Source organism: Atractosteus spatula, chromosome 12 (genome assembly GCF_055471065.1).
Source record: "Atractosteus spatula isolate fAtrSpa1 chromosome 12, fAtrSpa1.hap1, whole genome shotgun sequence".
NCBI lineage: Eukaryota > Metazoa > Chordata > Actinopteri > Semionotiformes > Lepisosteidae > Atractosteus > Atractosteus spatula.
This window is the reverse complement of record NC_142717.1, coordinates 42,350,081-42,367,059: the sequence shown is the minus strand read 5'-3', so window position 1 is coordinate 42,367,059 and position 16,979 is coordinate 42,350,081. Positions and strand designations below refer to the sequence as shown.

General features: G+C 39.9%; 1 protein-coding gene across 3 annotated transcripts in view; it reads right to left on the bottom strand.

Annotated features, from left to right (window-relative positions):
* Positions 1 to 16,979, bottom strand: part of vps50 (VPS50 EARP/GARPII complex subunit) — a 133,802-nt gene that overhangs the window by 104,120 nt on the left and 12,703 nt on the right. For all 3 annotated transcript variants that reach the window (XM_088928870.1, XM_088928872.1, XM_088928871.1), the window contains exons 3-5: positions 14,161 to 14,283; positions 13,478 to 13,549; positions 4,059 to 4,112 (exon numbers count right to left, since the gene is read on the bottom strand). In XM_088928870.1, coding sequence (XP_088784996.1) covers positions 4,059 to 4,112; positions 13,478 to 13,549; positions 14,161 to 14,283 — 249 coding nt within the window. The remainder of the gene's footprint in view (positions 1 to 4,058; positions 4,113 to 13,477; positions 13,550 to 14,160; positions 14,284 to 16,979) is intronic.

Below are 16,979 nucleotides of genomic sequence, written 5' to 3'. Positions count from 1 at the left end.
GACTAGACACATTCTGAGGCTGAAGGGACAAGCTGGAGGAACAGAATCTCTTTAGTCCTGAAGAGAGGAAACGATGCCTGAATAAGATCTTTGGAGCAATAACTACTAATTACTGAACAGGCTTCTTTCATTTGTAACCTTACTGTATTTTCTAATAATGTTTACTTTTGCCTAAACTTATGTTCTTATACTGCTTTACCAAACAGAACAGCAGTTTATCAAAAAACTATAAGGAAAAAAATTCAATGTAACACCAATTATAACAGCTGCTCATGCACTTGCTCAGTAATATTCAGTCTAATAAATGCCAGGTAATGTATAGTACAAATTTAATAATACATTAGCTGGTCCATAGTCTTTTCCTGATATTGTTTCTTTTGTAACCTGAACAATAAAATGCTGACATGATTCTTTGATGTGTAATGCCCACGGCATTAAAGAATTACTGCTTCTCCATAGAATATAACAGAACCAGCAACCTTAATGCATTATTAAAATATAAATATTCCATAAGATGCAGCTAAAAGTGTTTGTAATACTGCTTTCCTGTGCAATCCTGACAATAGTAGAGAGTGAATTACTGTAAAAGGAGTCCAGTGGATTCTGGTGTGTGAAGCTCCAGTCGGAGAGGTGGATGAGACCAGCAGGGTAACAACAGCAGGAAAGAGGCCAAGCTACACCTCCTTCCTGTGGCTGGCAGCCACAACTGGCAGCAGTGGGTTGGCATAGGCACTTGAGGCAAAGGAGGGAGAGCAGTGGGTAAGGGCACCAGTGACTCCTGGGCAGGCCAGGCTAACAGGCTAACTGCCATGCCCGTAGAAACCTGCAACAGACTCACACTGTTTCTGTTTGGCTGACTATGAAGAGCCTGTGCAGGAGGCAGCTTGTCTGGCGACACCTGGGGATGAACACTAAAAGGGTAATCCAAGCTAGGGTTTGCATGTCCTTCTGCATAATTCAGTTAAACCAACACACCTTTTGTTTAATTCTTTGTCGACGAGCTCCTATTTAACGGATTAAAAGAGTGTGCGAAATTCTCAAGTAGCTGGATGTCAGCATGTACTTTCTGTGCCGGTGTTTAAAATATTCCTATCCAATGTCTGCCCTTTTACATTCTGCGTTTAAATATATCGTGTGTCCTTATTCTAAGCGCAACATTCACGGTAACAAGTGGTTGACTAAGGCCCTTGAAAATTGTGATCGTGTTTCAGAACAGAGTAGACCACTACCGCATGTCTGTGGTGCTCTATGAATGGCCATCAGTTCATGAACTTACTTCAAAACTGCTCTCAGCTGTGCTGTGACTCCTTAATTTCCCACACCCACTAAACAAGAGAATTACGCTTTTAGTATTTCAATACAGGGTATGACTAGTTCTCTAATACACACAATCATAAGAACACAAGAAAGATCAAAAAGTAGGGGAGACCATCTATCCCATCTGAGAGTTTGTCAACAGTTAATCAAGTTTAATTTCATATTCCCAAGCAAGCTAATGAGTACCAGCAGCAGAGACACTCGGTAAGATGACAGTTTCATCATATAACAACAAACAAGTAAATGAACACTATATAAATATATATAAAATAAATGAGAATTAAACACTAAATATTTTAAAGCCACTGTTTTGCAGTACTGTGGCATTTCTTATCACTAAGGGCAGAATCTGTCAGTATTTTCCCTATACAGGCTTCAGCAAACTTTGTAGCTTTAGTCCCTTAAATTGCTTTTCCCCCTCATCTCTAGATAAGCATTTTGTCATGCTGCGAGATTTTGCTATCACTAAATGAAATCTTCCACTTGGCTTTATTTTTTTGTTTTTATTTTCTTTCAAGCATCACATTGCAATTAATTCGGTTTCAGACAGAATCCTACAACGAAAAAAGCCAGAGAAACTACTGAGGCTTTCAAGACTTGCAATTGGATACAGCACTTCTGGATGCACAAGCTGGTCACTGTGTACAGATATACTACATTCATGCATTAATCAAATGAATGACACAAGAAAGCATGAACATTATTTAAAGTTTCTCATTAATATTATGTTCTGCAAACCTGCTGCATTTTGTATATCCGTGCAGCAGAAAAAAAATATCTTTCTGGATAGAAGAAATTATTTTTTATCACGTATTGCTTATTTTAATCTTTAGATGTTGGATAACATCTTTTCAAACACTTGGTTCTTACTGATTAGCATCAGCTATTATTTTGCATATTACGTGGCAAAGGATCTCGGGGGAAATCGCAGCAATTAAAACAGGCTATCTATAGCTCTGTCGGCACAAAAAGTGGATTAGGAGTGAAGCAAGGATAATATGACTGGGATGAAACTGCAAGTACTTAGAAGTTCTGCAAAACAGAAGGGCAGCGTTATAGCATTTACAGTTAAATGATTTTTGAAAAGGTCATATTATAATACCTTATACAAGTGCCAGTATTAACTGAGCATGGCATTCTGTCGGGTTCTAACAAGTAGACTAGATTGTTTATCTCCTGTGATTTACCCTACAAGAACAGTATATCCTTTATACCTTACACTATAAAAATAGTGAGAGTGCTCATAGGGCTGTTTTATGTGAAACTGCATTTCTAGCAACGTCAAACTTTTAAAGCAAACTCGAAGATCATTTACTTGATCAGGCAGTACTAAAGAGACGTGACAACCAGAAAATTAAAGTAATGGTTATTGGCACTGTGGGGTATATTTAATGTTTTAGAAGAGCATCTAAAGTATTGAAAGATAAGAAGCAGGTGACTGAAAATCTGAAGTGATCTTATAAATGTTTAACTTTTCTCCAAAAAATACTTAAAGAAAATAAACAGCTCACCAAAGGATGAACCCCAGAGAAAAAAATAAGCAATACGATGTCCCCAAATTATGTGCTTCAGCTGTTTTGCAGCACTGAATGTTTCTGCACTTCTGTACGAATTGAAACTGAAGGATCTCTCATCCAGCTAGCGATACTGAGACTCAACGAGCCAAAAACCATTTTTCTTTTCCTAAGCAGGCCTTACCTTGTCATGAATAAATGACAGACTTGAAAGATTCCCAGGAGGAACTTGAGAATGTACTTCCAGATCAGTAATTAACTTAACAAACACTGTATAAACTAGATAGCAACCAGTGCTTTCTCCTCACAGTGCAGCACATCCAAGTTCTAATATTTCATTATAGCAAAGACTTGATCCAAGGACCTGAAATCCTCAAAGGTTCTGAGAAACTCAAACCAGAAACCTGGCAACACAAAATAGAGGACACAAGTGGGAACCACATGGCAGTGCATTTAAAATTGATAACAGAAGGCAGTGCTTTACACATAGGGTTGTGAGAGTATGGAACGAACTATCCAGTCACATCATTGAGGTGGATGCCCTGGCTTCTTTCAGAAGACATCTGGATGGAGATCCTTGAATTAATTAGCTATTAACTACCAAAGGGGGCGGATGGGTCAAATGACCTGTGGTTTTTAACCTTTATAATGTTCTAATTATGCTTTATTTCGAGCCTTAACTTAAAAATGAGGATGTCCACTGGGAGATTATTGGGAAGAGCTGGTTACTGCTACATTCCTGTCTTTGATTCAAAATGTATTAATATTAAGGGGTAAATCTGAAAGAAACAGAAGTTTCTCTTTAGCTGCTACTATTTATGCAGCCAGCTTTCCCAGAGCTTAGATCTGTGCTCAGTTCCTCTTGGAAGGGTGACGCATTAACAGCTCTGATTAAATTAAAGAGCTCCGAGGAAAGGAGAGATGACAATTAGGACCTTCCTGTGATGGAGCAAATCACCATGGCAACTAACAAGCTGTTAAAAGCAGCTTATGTTAACTATGTTCAAATCATCTTGATCGTCATCTATGTGAAAAGATGAAAATGCCTTTTTTCAAATATACTCCATAAATTAGAATATGATTTAGAAGTAATGAATTTATCAAATACAACAGAATGCAGAAATCACTGTTCACCAGATAACTTAAATAACTGGTACCAACTTTCCTGCAGATGTTCAGCTTTAGACTAACTGTGAGTATCCGAACGGCTCTTTAACAAGTGCTTACCTTGACATAGGACGGCTGCTTCTCCAGGATGAGATCAGCTACCTTTTTTGATACCTGAAAGAATAATCACGCAAAGTTTAACACGGTCAGGGTTACTTCGCACTTACTCCACAAGGCCATTATGTGATCAGAAAGGCTAGTACCAAGCAGAACATCTGGTAAAAGAGAAAGTGTTCTGCAGCTCTCCTGAACCTGTGATTTCTCAAATATGCATGAGAAAGAGCTTCCATTTAACGCTCTACTTTCATTTTAAAGCATCTTTAAAAGGGCAAATACGTCAGGAAGGAATGCCATCTATTCACAACTTCAAAGACTTCTTGAGTGTTAGGAACATACTCAGGGGGCCAGGGTACAATGGCATTGATTTTTTCAAATTACTGCTATAATGTACTGTAAGATACCTATGGTGTATTCATTTCTGGTAATTAGCCACAGGCTACAGATATACGATCAATTGAGTTGCAGATGTAAAATGTTACTTTCAACCATCAAATTATACAGGAAGCATGTGGCAGCACAGAAGGTTAGGAATCAAGGGAAAAAGGTGTTATTATGTTCTACCCAACATGCCCCCATGACAAAGTGAGAAATTTGTCAATTAAATGGCCTTTGATAAAGCAGCAACAGGAGCATATACACGAAGACACAGTCCTTGTGGGAAATGATATACTAGGACAAAAACCCACACTCTGGTTTGGTCATACCTCTAAATTTAATTAACCGAGGCTGTGCAAACGTATACTTGAAGATGTACATATCTAATCTTGCAACCGTGTCTTTGTATGGCATCCAGGAAACTATGCTCATTGAAAGACAAAAGAAAAGGCTTTTGGAACCAAAGCAAAGGGATGAATTTTGCGCTTCAGGGAAGGTCATTCTTAGTTCTGGAGGATTGGGGTGTGCGATCCAGAGGATGAGTGGATATTGCTATCATGCGTGAAGAGAAAAGGTTTAAATATAAAACAATGACTTTGAAGGCAAACTTTCAATTCCAGTGAATATCGGGGCTAGAGTAGAACATGAAACCACAGCATGGAACAAAATCATGCAAGGCGGAGTAAAGATTAGCAGTGAAAACTAATGAACTGGTGCCACATTCGAACAAGATCAGTCCTACCAAAGGCTGAGGCTGAGGCACTGGAATTGCAAGAGTGAGTGAAGCACATCTTTTGAAAGAAGCTCCCCAAATCCCGGCAAAATATTCCAAAACGTTCTACTCAAGGGACAAAAATACTGACAAAAATAAAACAGAGTGGGAAAAAAAGTTCTCAGTTTCCTGGTCCAGCTTGTCATGTCTTGTTGCAGTGATAAATGGATGCCAGCAGTGCATCTCCTGCAGCCAAGTGTGCAGCTACTGTGCTAAAAGTGAAATGCTCCAGATGCTACAAGGCCAGTATATTTTCTAAAATAATCTTAGCAAAAGTATTTCAATTCAGTTTAATATACTGGAGCTGTAAGTGTCTCAGTAGGCTATTTCTTGCAGTTTATGTGAGATTAAACTTAGCTGACAACTTCTCAAGAATTCAGGAATATGTATGATTGTTTTTTAAAGTGTGATCCATCCGTTACATGAGATCACACAACCAATTTTAACCCTTTGCCTGCCTGCTCGATGAGCTGGTAAGATGCTTATATTTTGAAAGGGGAAACCATGGGGAACTGATTTTTTTTTTTACACATTTGCTCATGCAAGAGCCAAAAGTCGCAGTAAGCCCATGGCTCTGGAGTGGGCTTCTACAAATAACAGTAAAGGGGTGAGAGTGTATTTAATAGTGTCAGCGTGGGATGGAATTCATAAGCTTCAAAGTAAAAAATGAAAGATTTATTTGTGGTGTAGCTGCAGAGGAGCCATTATTAGATTCACACTCCTTTGCCTCCTTAAAATAATCTATCTTTATGCATTATTTATAGATAATAAGCGAGTAAAGCTTGGATCAGCAAAGCCTGGTTACTCACCACAGCACAGTGAACCAAGTGCGCCACCTATCTGTCATATGGGAGGAGTTTATCAGAGAGTGACTGTGCAGATCAGACACTGTTATGACAAACCTTTGTATTCAGTTAGTGTTCTGAAAATCTGCAGCACATCTAGATACCAACCTGCCATGCCACCTGTCATCATATTAATATTTCCTTAATCCCTTTTATCCCTTCACAAGCCCACACCACAGATCATCCACCACAACTGCTGGGTACAATACACTGTATATACACTAAATTAATGCTCAACACTACAGCTTAAGCTATACCCAAATACCTAAGGACTACTAACTATAAAACTGACAGTCAACGAACAGCTGCATGTTGTTCTTAGGAAAAATAAATCACATCAAAGGCTTTGGTCTTCACACAAATTGAGTACTTGGATTCACAACTCTAAAATGCGAACTCTATACCAGGGTACCTTTTAGCTGTTGTACAGTCCATAATGAGTCAGTCTGCTCCACTTCAGGTCTTAGTACAGATAGTCAATTGCTCAATTGCTCCTACAAATTTCTGGATGTAAATTTGGGCTTGTATGTGCTGTGTAGGCATCATAAGTTGGAATGTTGTTTGTCCTTGTTTTAAAATTAATTTATCCAGACATAAATCTTCTTTTTCACATTTTTTCCTAAATTCCTGGCCTATATACCACAATCTCACAGCTGGGATTCCACTTATTTTCCTCTCTCTCTCTGCAGAAGTAATAAAATGGTTCCACATCATTTTCCCAATTTCCAGTTTTCTGCAGATAGCGCTGCAGTACTGCTACAGTATACATCAGGATTGCTTGTGCAAGTAGAGGCCCTTATATAAAGATGCTGTGCAGAAAGCAATGGAACATATTTTTTATGTCACAACACTTAACAAATAACTGTGAACAAAAATGTAAACAATGATCATGAATGGGACTAAAATCACTGTCTTAACTCCATCATGACATAATAAAATGCATCATCCTTTACAAGAATTTGTAATAATCACATTTCTGGCACGCGGTTATCCATAACGGCTCATAATGACAGTCGAAAGCTAAGAGCAGAACTCCAGCTAGAGAGAAGCCGGTTGAAAATGATGGGAAACGCCATTAAGGACTTGAGCGCTGACAAGGACTTTCTGCAGATGCAGCTCAGTAACAGCTGCTGCATGGTATTTTTGTGAAATTGTATGTTTTTTTTTATTTTTACTTAAAAGTAAAGTAATAGTAAATAGTATAAATTACTTTAAAAAATTGTGCTTCCTCCCCTGGGCTGCTGATCAGACAGGAGAAGATACTGTGCAAGTCTCAGACATTTTGCATTGTTCTGCTCTCTGCTTTCTTTCTTCTTTATGCAGAAACACAATTCTGTATGAAATCCTCTTATAATCTTAGCCATTTGGTTTTAGCTAAGAGGTAATACTGATGGATCTGCATTTTACAATACAAAAAGTAGCTTTTGAACTTTACAAAACTTAAAAGAGCATTAAGAAAGGATGTTAATGATATGTTAATATTTGCCAAGCAAAAAGCTTGAAAAGCTAACACGATCTGGAAAGGAACACCTCAGAATAAATCAATTAGACTCTGTCTGGTAAATACAGTGGATTAATCAACACAACTCTTCACATTGAGGCTGCTCACGTACAGTTTTTAAGGATTCTGATCAATGTGAACTAAAGATTGTTGAAAGACGAGCTTGGTTTCTTCTCTGCCATACAAAAAGCCATACTGAAGCAGAAAACACAAGCGGACTCTCTGTGGAAACTCGGAATTTGCATAACATCCAAATATTGCTACTCCTGATTGTGTCTGCAATGCCCAGCACTGCGGTAGAAATATAATTTGCTGGGATATGTCTCTCACACAGAGCATATGGTTTGACAATGCCGATTCTAGGAGGACACACCTGTTCTCTTCAGCCCTCCCAGGGTGGTGAGAATGGAAGGTTGAATAATGATTAGCTAGTAACAATCAGGAGGCAGAAAGACAATGCACTGCATTTTGTGTGCACAGAAACCAATCAAGCACCTTGGTGTGAACTTTGGAATATTAATGCTAGACTTTCATTTTTTTTAAACAATGGCTAAAATTTCACATCCATGTGACAAGTGTAGTCGATCCTCCCATCAGACAATATGGGTCTGGAGGACCTACGGACACAAAGTGTATTTTCTCTAATAAGAGAGAAGTGAATATCGAGCTTAGATCAGACCAACACGTGTTTTATCCTAACCTGTCCTAGTTGAATCCTTTAACTAAGTTGTTTCACTGTACCCCTGTACTTAACAGAGGAGACCTTATCTTCATAATGATTATATTAATATCACCAGCCGATCCTGTTTGGCCCAGGGTCAAGATTAAACAAGAGTCCTTAAACAAAACAAGCGCGGCAGCTGTCAGTGTATTTTTAGCCCTCTGGCTCATTCAGCCAAAAGTTAGTCATTTCTTTCAATAGATGGTATTTCGTCACGCCCAACACTTTCATGTTTACCCTTCTAGCTCCCTGGGAGGTAGACGCTTTCCCTGTCTCTTTCAGTTCTTTTACAGCGAGAGAAATCGGCTCTCTGCAGGTGCCGCCGACTGCTCTATTATGTGCGGAACGCGCACTGACATTTCTTTTGTTTCTGGAGTGATTACCTGCTGCCTTCAGTGGCCAGAGCCGACCACTCAGCCCTCCAGATGCCTCTACTGCATCACACAGGGATCTAAAAGACTGCTTTTTTTGCACTGCAGCATTTAAATAAGAACCAAAAGGAACACGAAATTTATCTGCACTCCTATACTAAACTTTATTATGTAACGTAAGTAAAATTCCAGCTCTTTCATGTGGACATTTATTAAAGACTAACCAAGCCTTATCCTAAGATCATGCCTCGTCTTTTCTAGTCACAAACTTAGGGCTACTGACAATTCCAATCTCCAGCAGTCACCTTCTCATTTGATGGTATCCAATGTCTTCATTCATACTCAATGCTACAAGCATACTGTGTATGTAGAGTCCATGGAATGAAGCTTCCCCATCTTTTAGGGGAGATGCTGACTAACAAGCGTTCAATCATAATCCCACAAATGGTAACTTCACAGTATTGGGTCCTCAGACAAAATGCATGAAACTGCATTATCAACTGAACAGAATTACTATTGCAACAAAACATCATCAGCAGATAAAACTAACCCATCTCACAACAGTCTAAACCCAGCTAACATTCCCTAATAGTGGATGAGTACTCAGAGTCTTGAGGACAATGCTGACTAAAGCTAATTAACAATAACACATGGGAGGAGCAAGCTGTAAAAACAGTGGAAGAATGATTACGGTTTCCCATACTAAAATCCACTTGAAAAGCTATGCAGGGTAACATGAATATGGGTGGATATAACATACACCCCTAAAGAAATTTGTTCTGTTACTGTACACACTTGGGGGTTTTTCAATTTCCAATGATCTGAGAACATTATGATGGATGCATTCATGTGTTTGACTATGCCCCGCAGCACAGACTTCCCGAGGCTACAATGAAGGAGGAGAGTCCAGTTCTGATCTCAAAACAGCAGCTTCTGCCTCAGACCAAAAACCACGTGCAGAATAAAGGGAAGGCCGCTTGAGCTCAGACTCCAGAAAAATACAACTACAGCAAGATCAAGAGAGAGCTACACCATCGGTGGTCAGTCTGAGACATGGCAGTCACTGTAAGAGACTAGAAGGAGTCTTACTGTAAGGCGCCTTCAGTGGGGAAACAAGGCATCAGTCCCCTCTAATTAGAGACTAGGGAAGAAAAGCAAACAGGATCCGAAAACTGCAGAGATTTCAGGGTACCAGCAGGCTTTGTAAAGCTATGATTTGTGAACAGAAAAAGACACCGCTGAGAAACAAAACAAAATCAGCAAAAGCTCTGAAGGATTTGCTCAAGAGCTCTCTTGGAGTTAGAGGCTAGACTGTGAACAAGAGCTGAGGTCCAGAAACATTTCAGCAGAAATGCGAGAGAGGAGAACCCAATGAAAATCCAAACAGAAGGAAAGTAAGTGCTGATACCTAAATGCTTTGGACGGATAGAAACAAAAGCTCAGAGACATGGCTAACCACAAATGTTAGCAAAAACCATATTAGTGGATATACACTTTTGTGGAGAGAAAGGAAAAACAGAGCAGGTGTAGAGCTATAAAATAAAGACTCATGAACTAAAGTTAGAGGGAGGATTTGACAGTCCTGGAAGCTATATGGGTCTAACATAGTGTAAGAAAGATGCTATTGACCACCAAATGCAGAATGTTGATTAGACTTCCTCACTGTATAGTAACATTCACAACTGAGAATGTGCAAAAGAAGAATGTCTAAGGGAGACTATCAAGTTTCCCCACATACACTGGGAAAAACCTATATGACTGTCAGCAACAGCAACATAAACCAAAATAGTGTAGTTACTGACTACTTTCTTACCCAGTTTGTTGGAGCGCCTACAAGAGGAACTACCTTTTTTTTTGTTCTTATACATGAGGAAACTTGAGAACTATATGTAATGGTACTCAACAGTGCATTTACCTATAACCCATGCATATATGCTTATGAAACTAATATATTTAAAAGCATATATAAATAATAAACTGCATCAATGTAAAATTGGAAGATGCGATCTTGATTCACTTTGTGAAAAACAAATATTTTTAAGCATTAACAATGACAGAGTATCAAGGTTTTCCATCTCTCTGACTTAGATGTGCTAGATGTTGTGGCTCTGACTGACAGCAGCTGAAACACCTAGGGTATCCACATACAACCTAACATTTACATAATTTGCGAACTGTACGCAAGTTCAGCTTTTACAAAACCATAAACATAGTGCATATGGTTTCATGTAAAATACAGTTCTTACGGCAGAAACACCACAAACACTTCTGGGACCCACCTTAAAGAAACCAAATACACTTTGGATGCAAAAAAGAGTGTTCGCCTCTCGGTTTCTTCCTCAAAGGATTGGTTTTCTTCATCTATGTTACTCTGTTACTCTATTGACATTTAGAGCAAATATCAGTAAATGTATATATCGTGTCCATTAACTATGCAGACAGGCACCCTTGCCTCTCTAAGATGAATGCCTTCCATATTCTTTGTTACAAACCTGCTGGAAAATGCAATCAGAAGTCCTCACAAGTGAACTATGGGGCATAACATGTGGAAAAACAGGAGACTTCTACAAAAACAACACTTATATTCCACTATGTGCTGCTCTAGATATGAAGAAGGTGTACTTTCGCTGTTATTAGAAAGGTGTACTATATATTTGTGCCATTTTACTATCATTTGGATTGAAGTCTAGATGCCTCCAATGCATCAAATGTGATGTTTAAGAGCTACCTGTAAATTAACACAAAAATAAAAACAATAATTCCCTTAATTTATATAGCACTTTTCAGACAAAATAATCCCAAAGCACTTTACATATAGGACAGAAGACACCCCCATCTCCACCGAAGTTCAGCTCTATTCAGCACCAGCTACCTCACTGCATAACAGATCAGGAGGAGGTGTGAGAAATTTCTTCTCCAGCTGAGTTAAGGGAGAACTTTTGGGAGGCCATATTGTGCAAGCCCCGTGTATAATTTAAGATGCACTGCAGGGCTAACAGCTCTTCTCTTTTGAAAAGTCCCAGAGGACGTTCAGTGACCACGCAGCCCAGGACCAGTCTCATCTGGAGGACAGAAACATTATACAGTACAATATGCAGGCTGCCTGCTTACAAAAACTGAAAACAATCTCAAAGGCTTTTCCTCACAGTGCGTCCTGTAAGCCCACACACATCACAGCAGATCAAACTCACTGCAATCAATGGAGCTGCTCCCTCTGGCCCTACACAGAACAAGAGCTGACCATCCAGCGAATTTAAACAATCACATCCAGACACGTTAACACCACTGGGACACAACCAGCAATTGTGTAGAAATCAATAACACAGATATTGTGAATAAATACAGTAGTAACACAGAGAAACCCTGCAGAAACCATTGAGGCCAGAGTTTTATTGACAGGATGAAGAGTCCACTTCAGCTGCAGCATGGCAGAAAGGCAACGCTGTCACTTTCCCCTTCAGAATCATCACTCTGTCTCCTTTTCCTTGCTCTCTAAAACGCTTGTGTTTGCCTTGTCTCCACGGACTGCCTGTTCTCCACTTTCGTCTTGAAGTACTCACTACCCAACCCTCTCCTGTCTGCCTGCTTGACACACACAGGGTTCAGTCCTGTGTCCTCAACTGTTCTCTCTCTATACCCTCTCTCCCTGGGCCTCTCAATTCCTTCCACAGCTTTTCAAATAATTTGTATAATGATCTTGCTCAACTCTTCCTCACTCACCCCCACCCCACCTCCTCCCCAATCTGCGCCCTTTCTCGCCACCAAAAGCTCCAAGATCACCACCCAGCATCTTAAAATCAGCCTCATGTACACTGAACTCCTTCTTCCCTTCCTCCTCACTGCCATTCTTGGCCCCTGCCTGTCAAATGCACATTTCTTCTCCAGCTTGTCCTCATGCTTCTCTTTGAGCAACACGTGCACGATCTTCCCCTTGCCTTTTAATTCTTTTCCACCACTCCCAGTCCAGGCCCTAATAGTCTCCCAACTAGACTATTACAACTCCCCCTTGCCATGTCTCACACCAACACTATCCAATTGCTCATTCAGAACTCTGTGTTGCACCTCGTCTTTTCTCTTCCTTGCTATTCTCACGTTACTCGTCAGAATTGCTATCCAACCTAAAAACTTTCATTCTTGCCCATCTTAACCACCCTGCTCTCATCTTGAGTCTCTTCCCTCTCCCTTTTTGACATCCCTTTTGTCCTCCACTCTCCCTCTTCCATTTTTCTATACCTCTCACTTCCAAAGCCTGCAAGCTCCCAGCATTCCAATACAGTGTTGCAGTGAATTCGCCCACAGAAACCGTAACAGAAACTCCTCAGCCCCCGACCACATTCTGTAGCTTGATCAAGTCTCAAGTCTCATAGTTTGCACAGCACCTATGGTCTGTCAGCTCTCAACAACATCCTTCAGAGGTATTACAGAGGGGGAATGTTGGTTATTACATGCATTAGAGTTAAGGCATCATCTCATGCACTTTCTATAATGGCGGAGGCAGTGATTCCTAATGGATCTAAAACCTCCACTCTCCATTCTACTAACTGAAAAAATTCAGGCCATTAAAATGTTTCTAGTTTAGCTGATTTTCTAGCTGTAGACCATACATGGAACCTTAGGATTGATGCTATGAATCCACTCCTATTATTTGAACCTTCTCCATGTCAAGTAGAGTGGGATCTTTCGGGAATTTAAGAATGTCCCTCTGCAAGAAAATCAGTATACATTTCCTGTCAATTGTGTCCTGAAGTTCACTGAGTCTATGAGAAGGAAATGTTTTATGTGTTGTATGTATCTTACTTGTGTCCCTGCCTCAGGTGTAGAATGTCTCACTTACTGCAGCTTGCTGTCTCTTCAGGTTATCCCTGTATTCTTCCAATTCTTGAAGATTTAGAACAGGAGGAAGTTTCTGTGAATGGACAAAAAAAATGAAATTGTTCGCAACAATTAACTCCAATCACTGGATTGCAAAAATCAGTTTAATTGATGTCATTAAGGAGTATCCTTAGAAATATTACTGATTTTCAATAAAAGGGTGCTTTAGAAAGTACATACAATTGCTTTAATTACAAATGAATAAAAGTAGATTTAGGAGAACTTCACCCAGTTTACAACAGCCAACAGCAGTTTGGTGCACGTAACTGCTTTCCTCTTGGCTGAATTCTTATTCTGCTGGAGTTACAATATGCTGCTAAATCTAATGAGATTTCACACCGCCTGGAACCACCTAATCCATCAATCTGGCCTTGATGCAAACTATGTGAAACGCAATCCCTAATTTGCATGAGAGGAATACCAAAGTCTCAGGAGTGGGAGAATTATCTTTGAGAAACGTTGCTTACTCTGCCTGCTCGGGGATAAAGGAAGCTTGGAAGTGTGTCTGATTTGGCAGAATCTCGCTAAACTTTTTCATACTGTCCCCTGGGAGATGTCAGGCCCGTTCATGCACGGTCTCCTAAGTATTCAGAAGGTGCAGGAATGCCACGATACAAAAAAATACTCGAGAGTACGCAAGCTCACCTCTAACTCGTGCTGCACAATGTCAAACGAATCACTGGAAAAATACACTTCCTCTATACTATTAATTATTTCTTGCTCGGCCTGTGGGTCGATGGGCTGCTCTCTCATTTCCCGCAGTTCCTCCTGTTGAAGAGAAAAACAAAGTCAGTACAAGTTCTGTACATTCGGTTACCAGGCTGCCCCATGGCACAGATGACAAGAAAGACAATTCAAGACCACCACACCGTCAGAGCATGTGGATTTAATACTGCTGGAACGCATCATGCTTGTATTCCAGGAAAGCCTGCAGATTAGTGCTTGCAAGTCATTCTGCTTTCGGCAAAGTATATGGATTCTAGTAAGAAGGCAATAACTTTTCAAAAGTAGACTTTTGAGAATGCAAAACACCGTTCTGCTTATTAAAGATCAGTCTTTTACTCTTTAATACAATTACCGCACTATTAAATAGTCCTTCACAGTTTCCACCGAGGGCCAAAAGTGACATGCTGCGTGAAAGCACAGCGCTCGCACAATCAGGATTTTTTCACTTTGAAAATGACTCTACAATGCAGTGCTAAGAAAACCACGAGCCAGCAAGATGGGAGTGCAAATATTTAAAGCTGTCACGCAGCAGCTCAAAACAAAAAAAAAAAAGTCGGTGACTTGTATGTGGGTGGATGAGTAGGCAGCAGAAAAGGAGGAGTGGGTGGAGGGAATTGGGGAGGGATGAATCATCGCTCATTGGGAAAGCCAGACCCGAGAAAGGTAGGAGACTGCAAAGAAGAAGAGACAGTGGCAATCATTTCCTTAGCACACTTAAAGCCATCAGAATAAAGAGTGCTACTTTTTTGTCACAGTAATTCCTTCGGTCTGACTACACCGGGGGGAACTGGAAAGTCAGAAATGATTTAGCTTTTCTTGTCCTTCTGCAAGTGAATCTGACGAAGCAGGATGAATGACTCATCCACAGCTGCTTCTAACTACAGGGAGTGTATCTTTTCTACCAATCACAAATACACGAATAACTCCCCATTTTAGTATGAGCAAATAAGTCATTGACATCCACGCATAGAACTCTCTGGAATTGGAAGGAGTTTTCCCCACTTTTAAATCGGCCCTGGTCAAACACAATGCAGTCGATCAACTCCACACTTCGCAAGTGTGACAGTTGTCAAAAGACTTAAACTCATATGAACCAGGAGAAGAAAGGATGACCTGCTTTTTCACAACCAACTTCCTTGGAATGGCAACAATTGCTGAAATGAAACATGGCAGATTCCATGAACACACAAATCTACTTTAGATTTGCTCATTTTTCAGATTTTGAATTGCCTACTGTTTTCGGTAAACATACTCGATTTTTGACGTTGCATGTTTTCCTTGTGTTTTCTTGACTTCTTGGCTCACAGCTACGAAACCCTGTGACGGCACACAGGAGCACAAGCGTACTCAGACTCCACCGCCAAACCCACTTTTGAGCCACATAACAATATTCCAGCTGCATCAACCAAGACAGCCTGAGACTTATTTTTGAGAAGCAGCTTCTTTTTAGGCTACTTCTGTGCAAAATCTCCTTAGCCAAAAAACAATCTTGGTATTTATCACTCTGAAGTACAGTTAAAATATTGTTAAATAATACTTGTATAAATGAAGATGTCGGCTTCAATCTACTGAAAACTGGTCTTGTCGGTAGTAATTATAATTATGTGAGACATTTTTGTCCTCTCATGGTATCAAATTTAAACAGCAGACTTGCAAAAGAAACAGTTGTAATATAGTGGAGTAGTAATAAGTAGAATAAATAGATATTTCTCTCTTGATCAAGTGGAAACTATGCGGAAGTGAATTTAAAAGCCAAGGACAGAAGGTACTGTACTTCTTTACACAAAGGGCTTTGATAATATGGAACAGGCCACCCAGCCATCTTCTTAAAGCCAGCTCGCTGGCTTACTTCAAATAACAGCTGGACGATCTCTTCAGAACAATGAGCTCCTAATTACCAACTATAGGCTACACCACATGGCCTCCACTCATTTTTAACCTTTATTATTTTCTAAATCAAGGGTCTTGAACCCTGGTCCTGGAGAGAACCAGCCAATCAAGACTTATAGGTAGACATAAATCATCGAAGTTATTAATGTCTAGAACAATTTAACCATCAACTAATAATCACATGGTGCATTCAAATTAAGCAATGCAGAGTTCAGTCAAAATAAAAAACATAATATCCTTTAGCCCTTTTGGAACCAATGCTCCCTTCACTGAAACAGTATTTGCTTAATTACTTATGTGAACTGATTCAGTGCTTAAACAAGTGTTCCTTGATAACAAAAGGTAGAACTAGGTTGAACTATAAGAATGACAGGACTGGGGCTGGAGACCCATGTTGTAAATAAAGAGAAAGAAACAAGTTGCATCTCAAAGCTGCAGAGCTCTGGATGGCCAGGAGTTCTAGAACGTGCTCTTTGACAACCTAGCAAGTGAGACATTGCAGATCATTTCAAGTCAGGAAACAAAAACATGTAGGCCACCTAGAGTCTCCGCAGTGGGCACTGAGAGAACTGAAGCACTCTGAAGATGAAAGAAAGACAAGTTAGTGACATGATGGATAACGTGGCTCAAACATTAGACAGAAGTGACTCCCAGATTTTTCAACTTGAACACCATCGGCAGCTGCAATTGGACATTTTCAATGCTAGCTAATGTAGAGACTACAGTAACATGACCTCAGTTTTATCACTGTCTCCAGATGCCTAACCGTCTTTTAAAAGGAATCATCCTTCAGTTCTCACATTCTCTTTCTGTTTGGCTCAGTATGTGCAGACACTCACAGTGGTAAC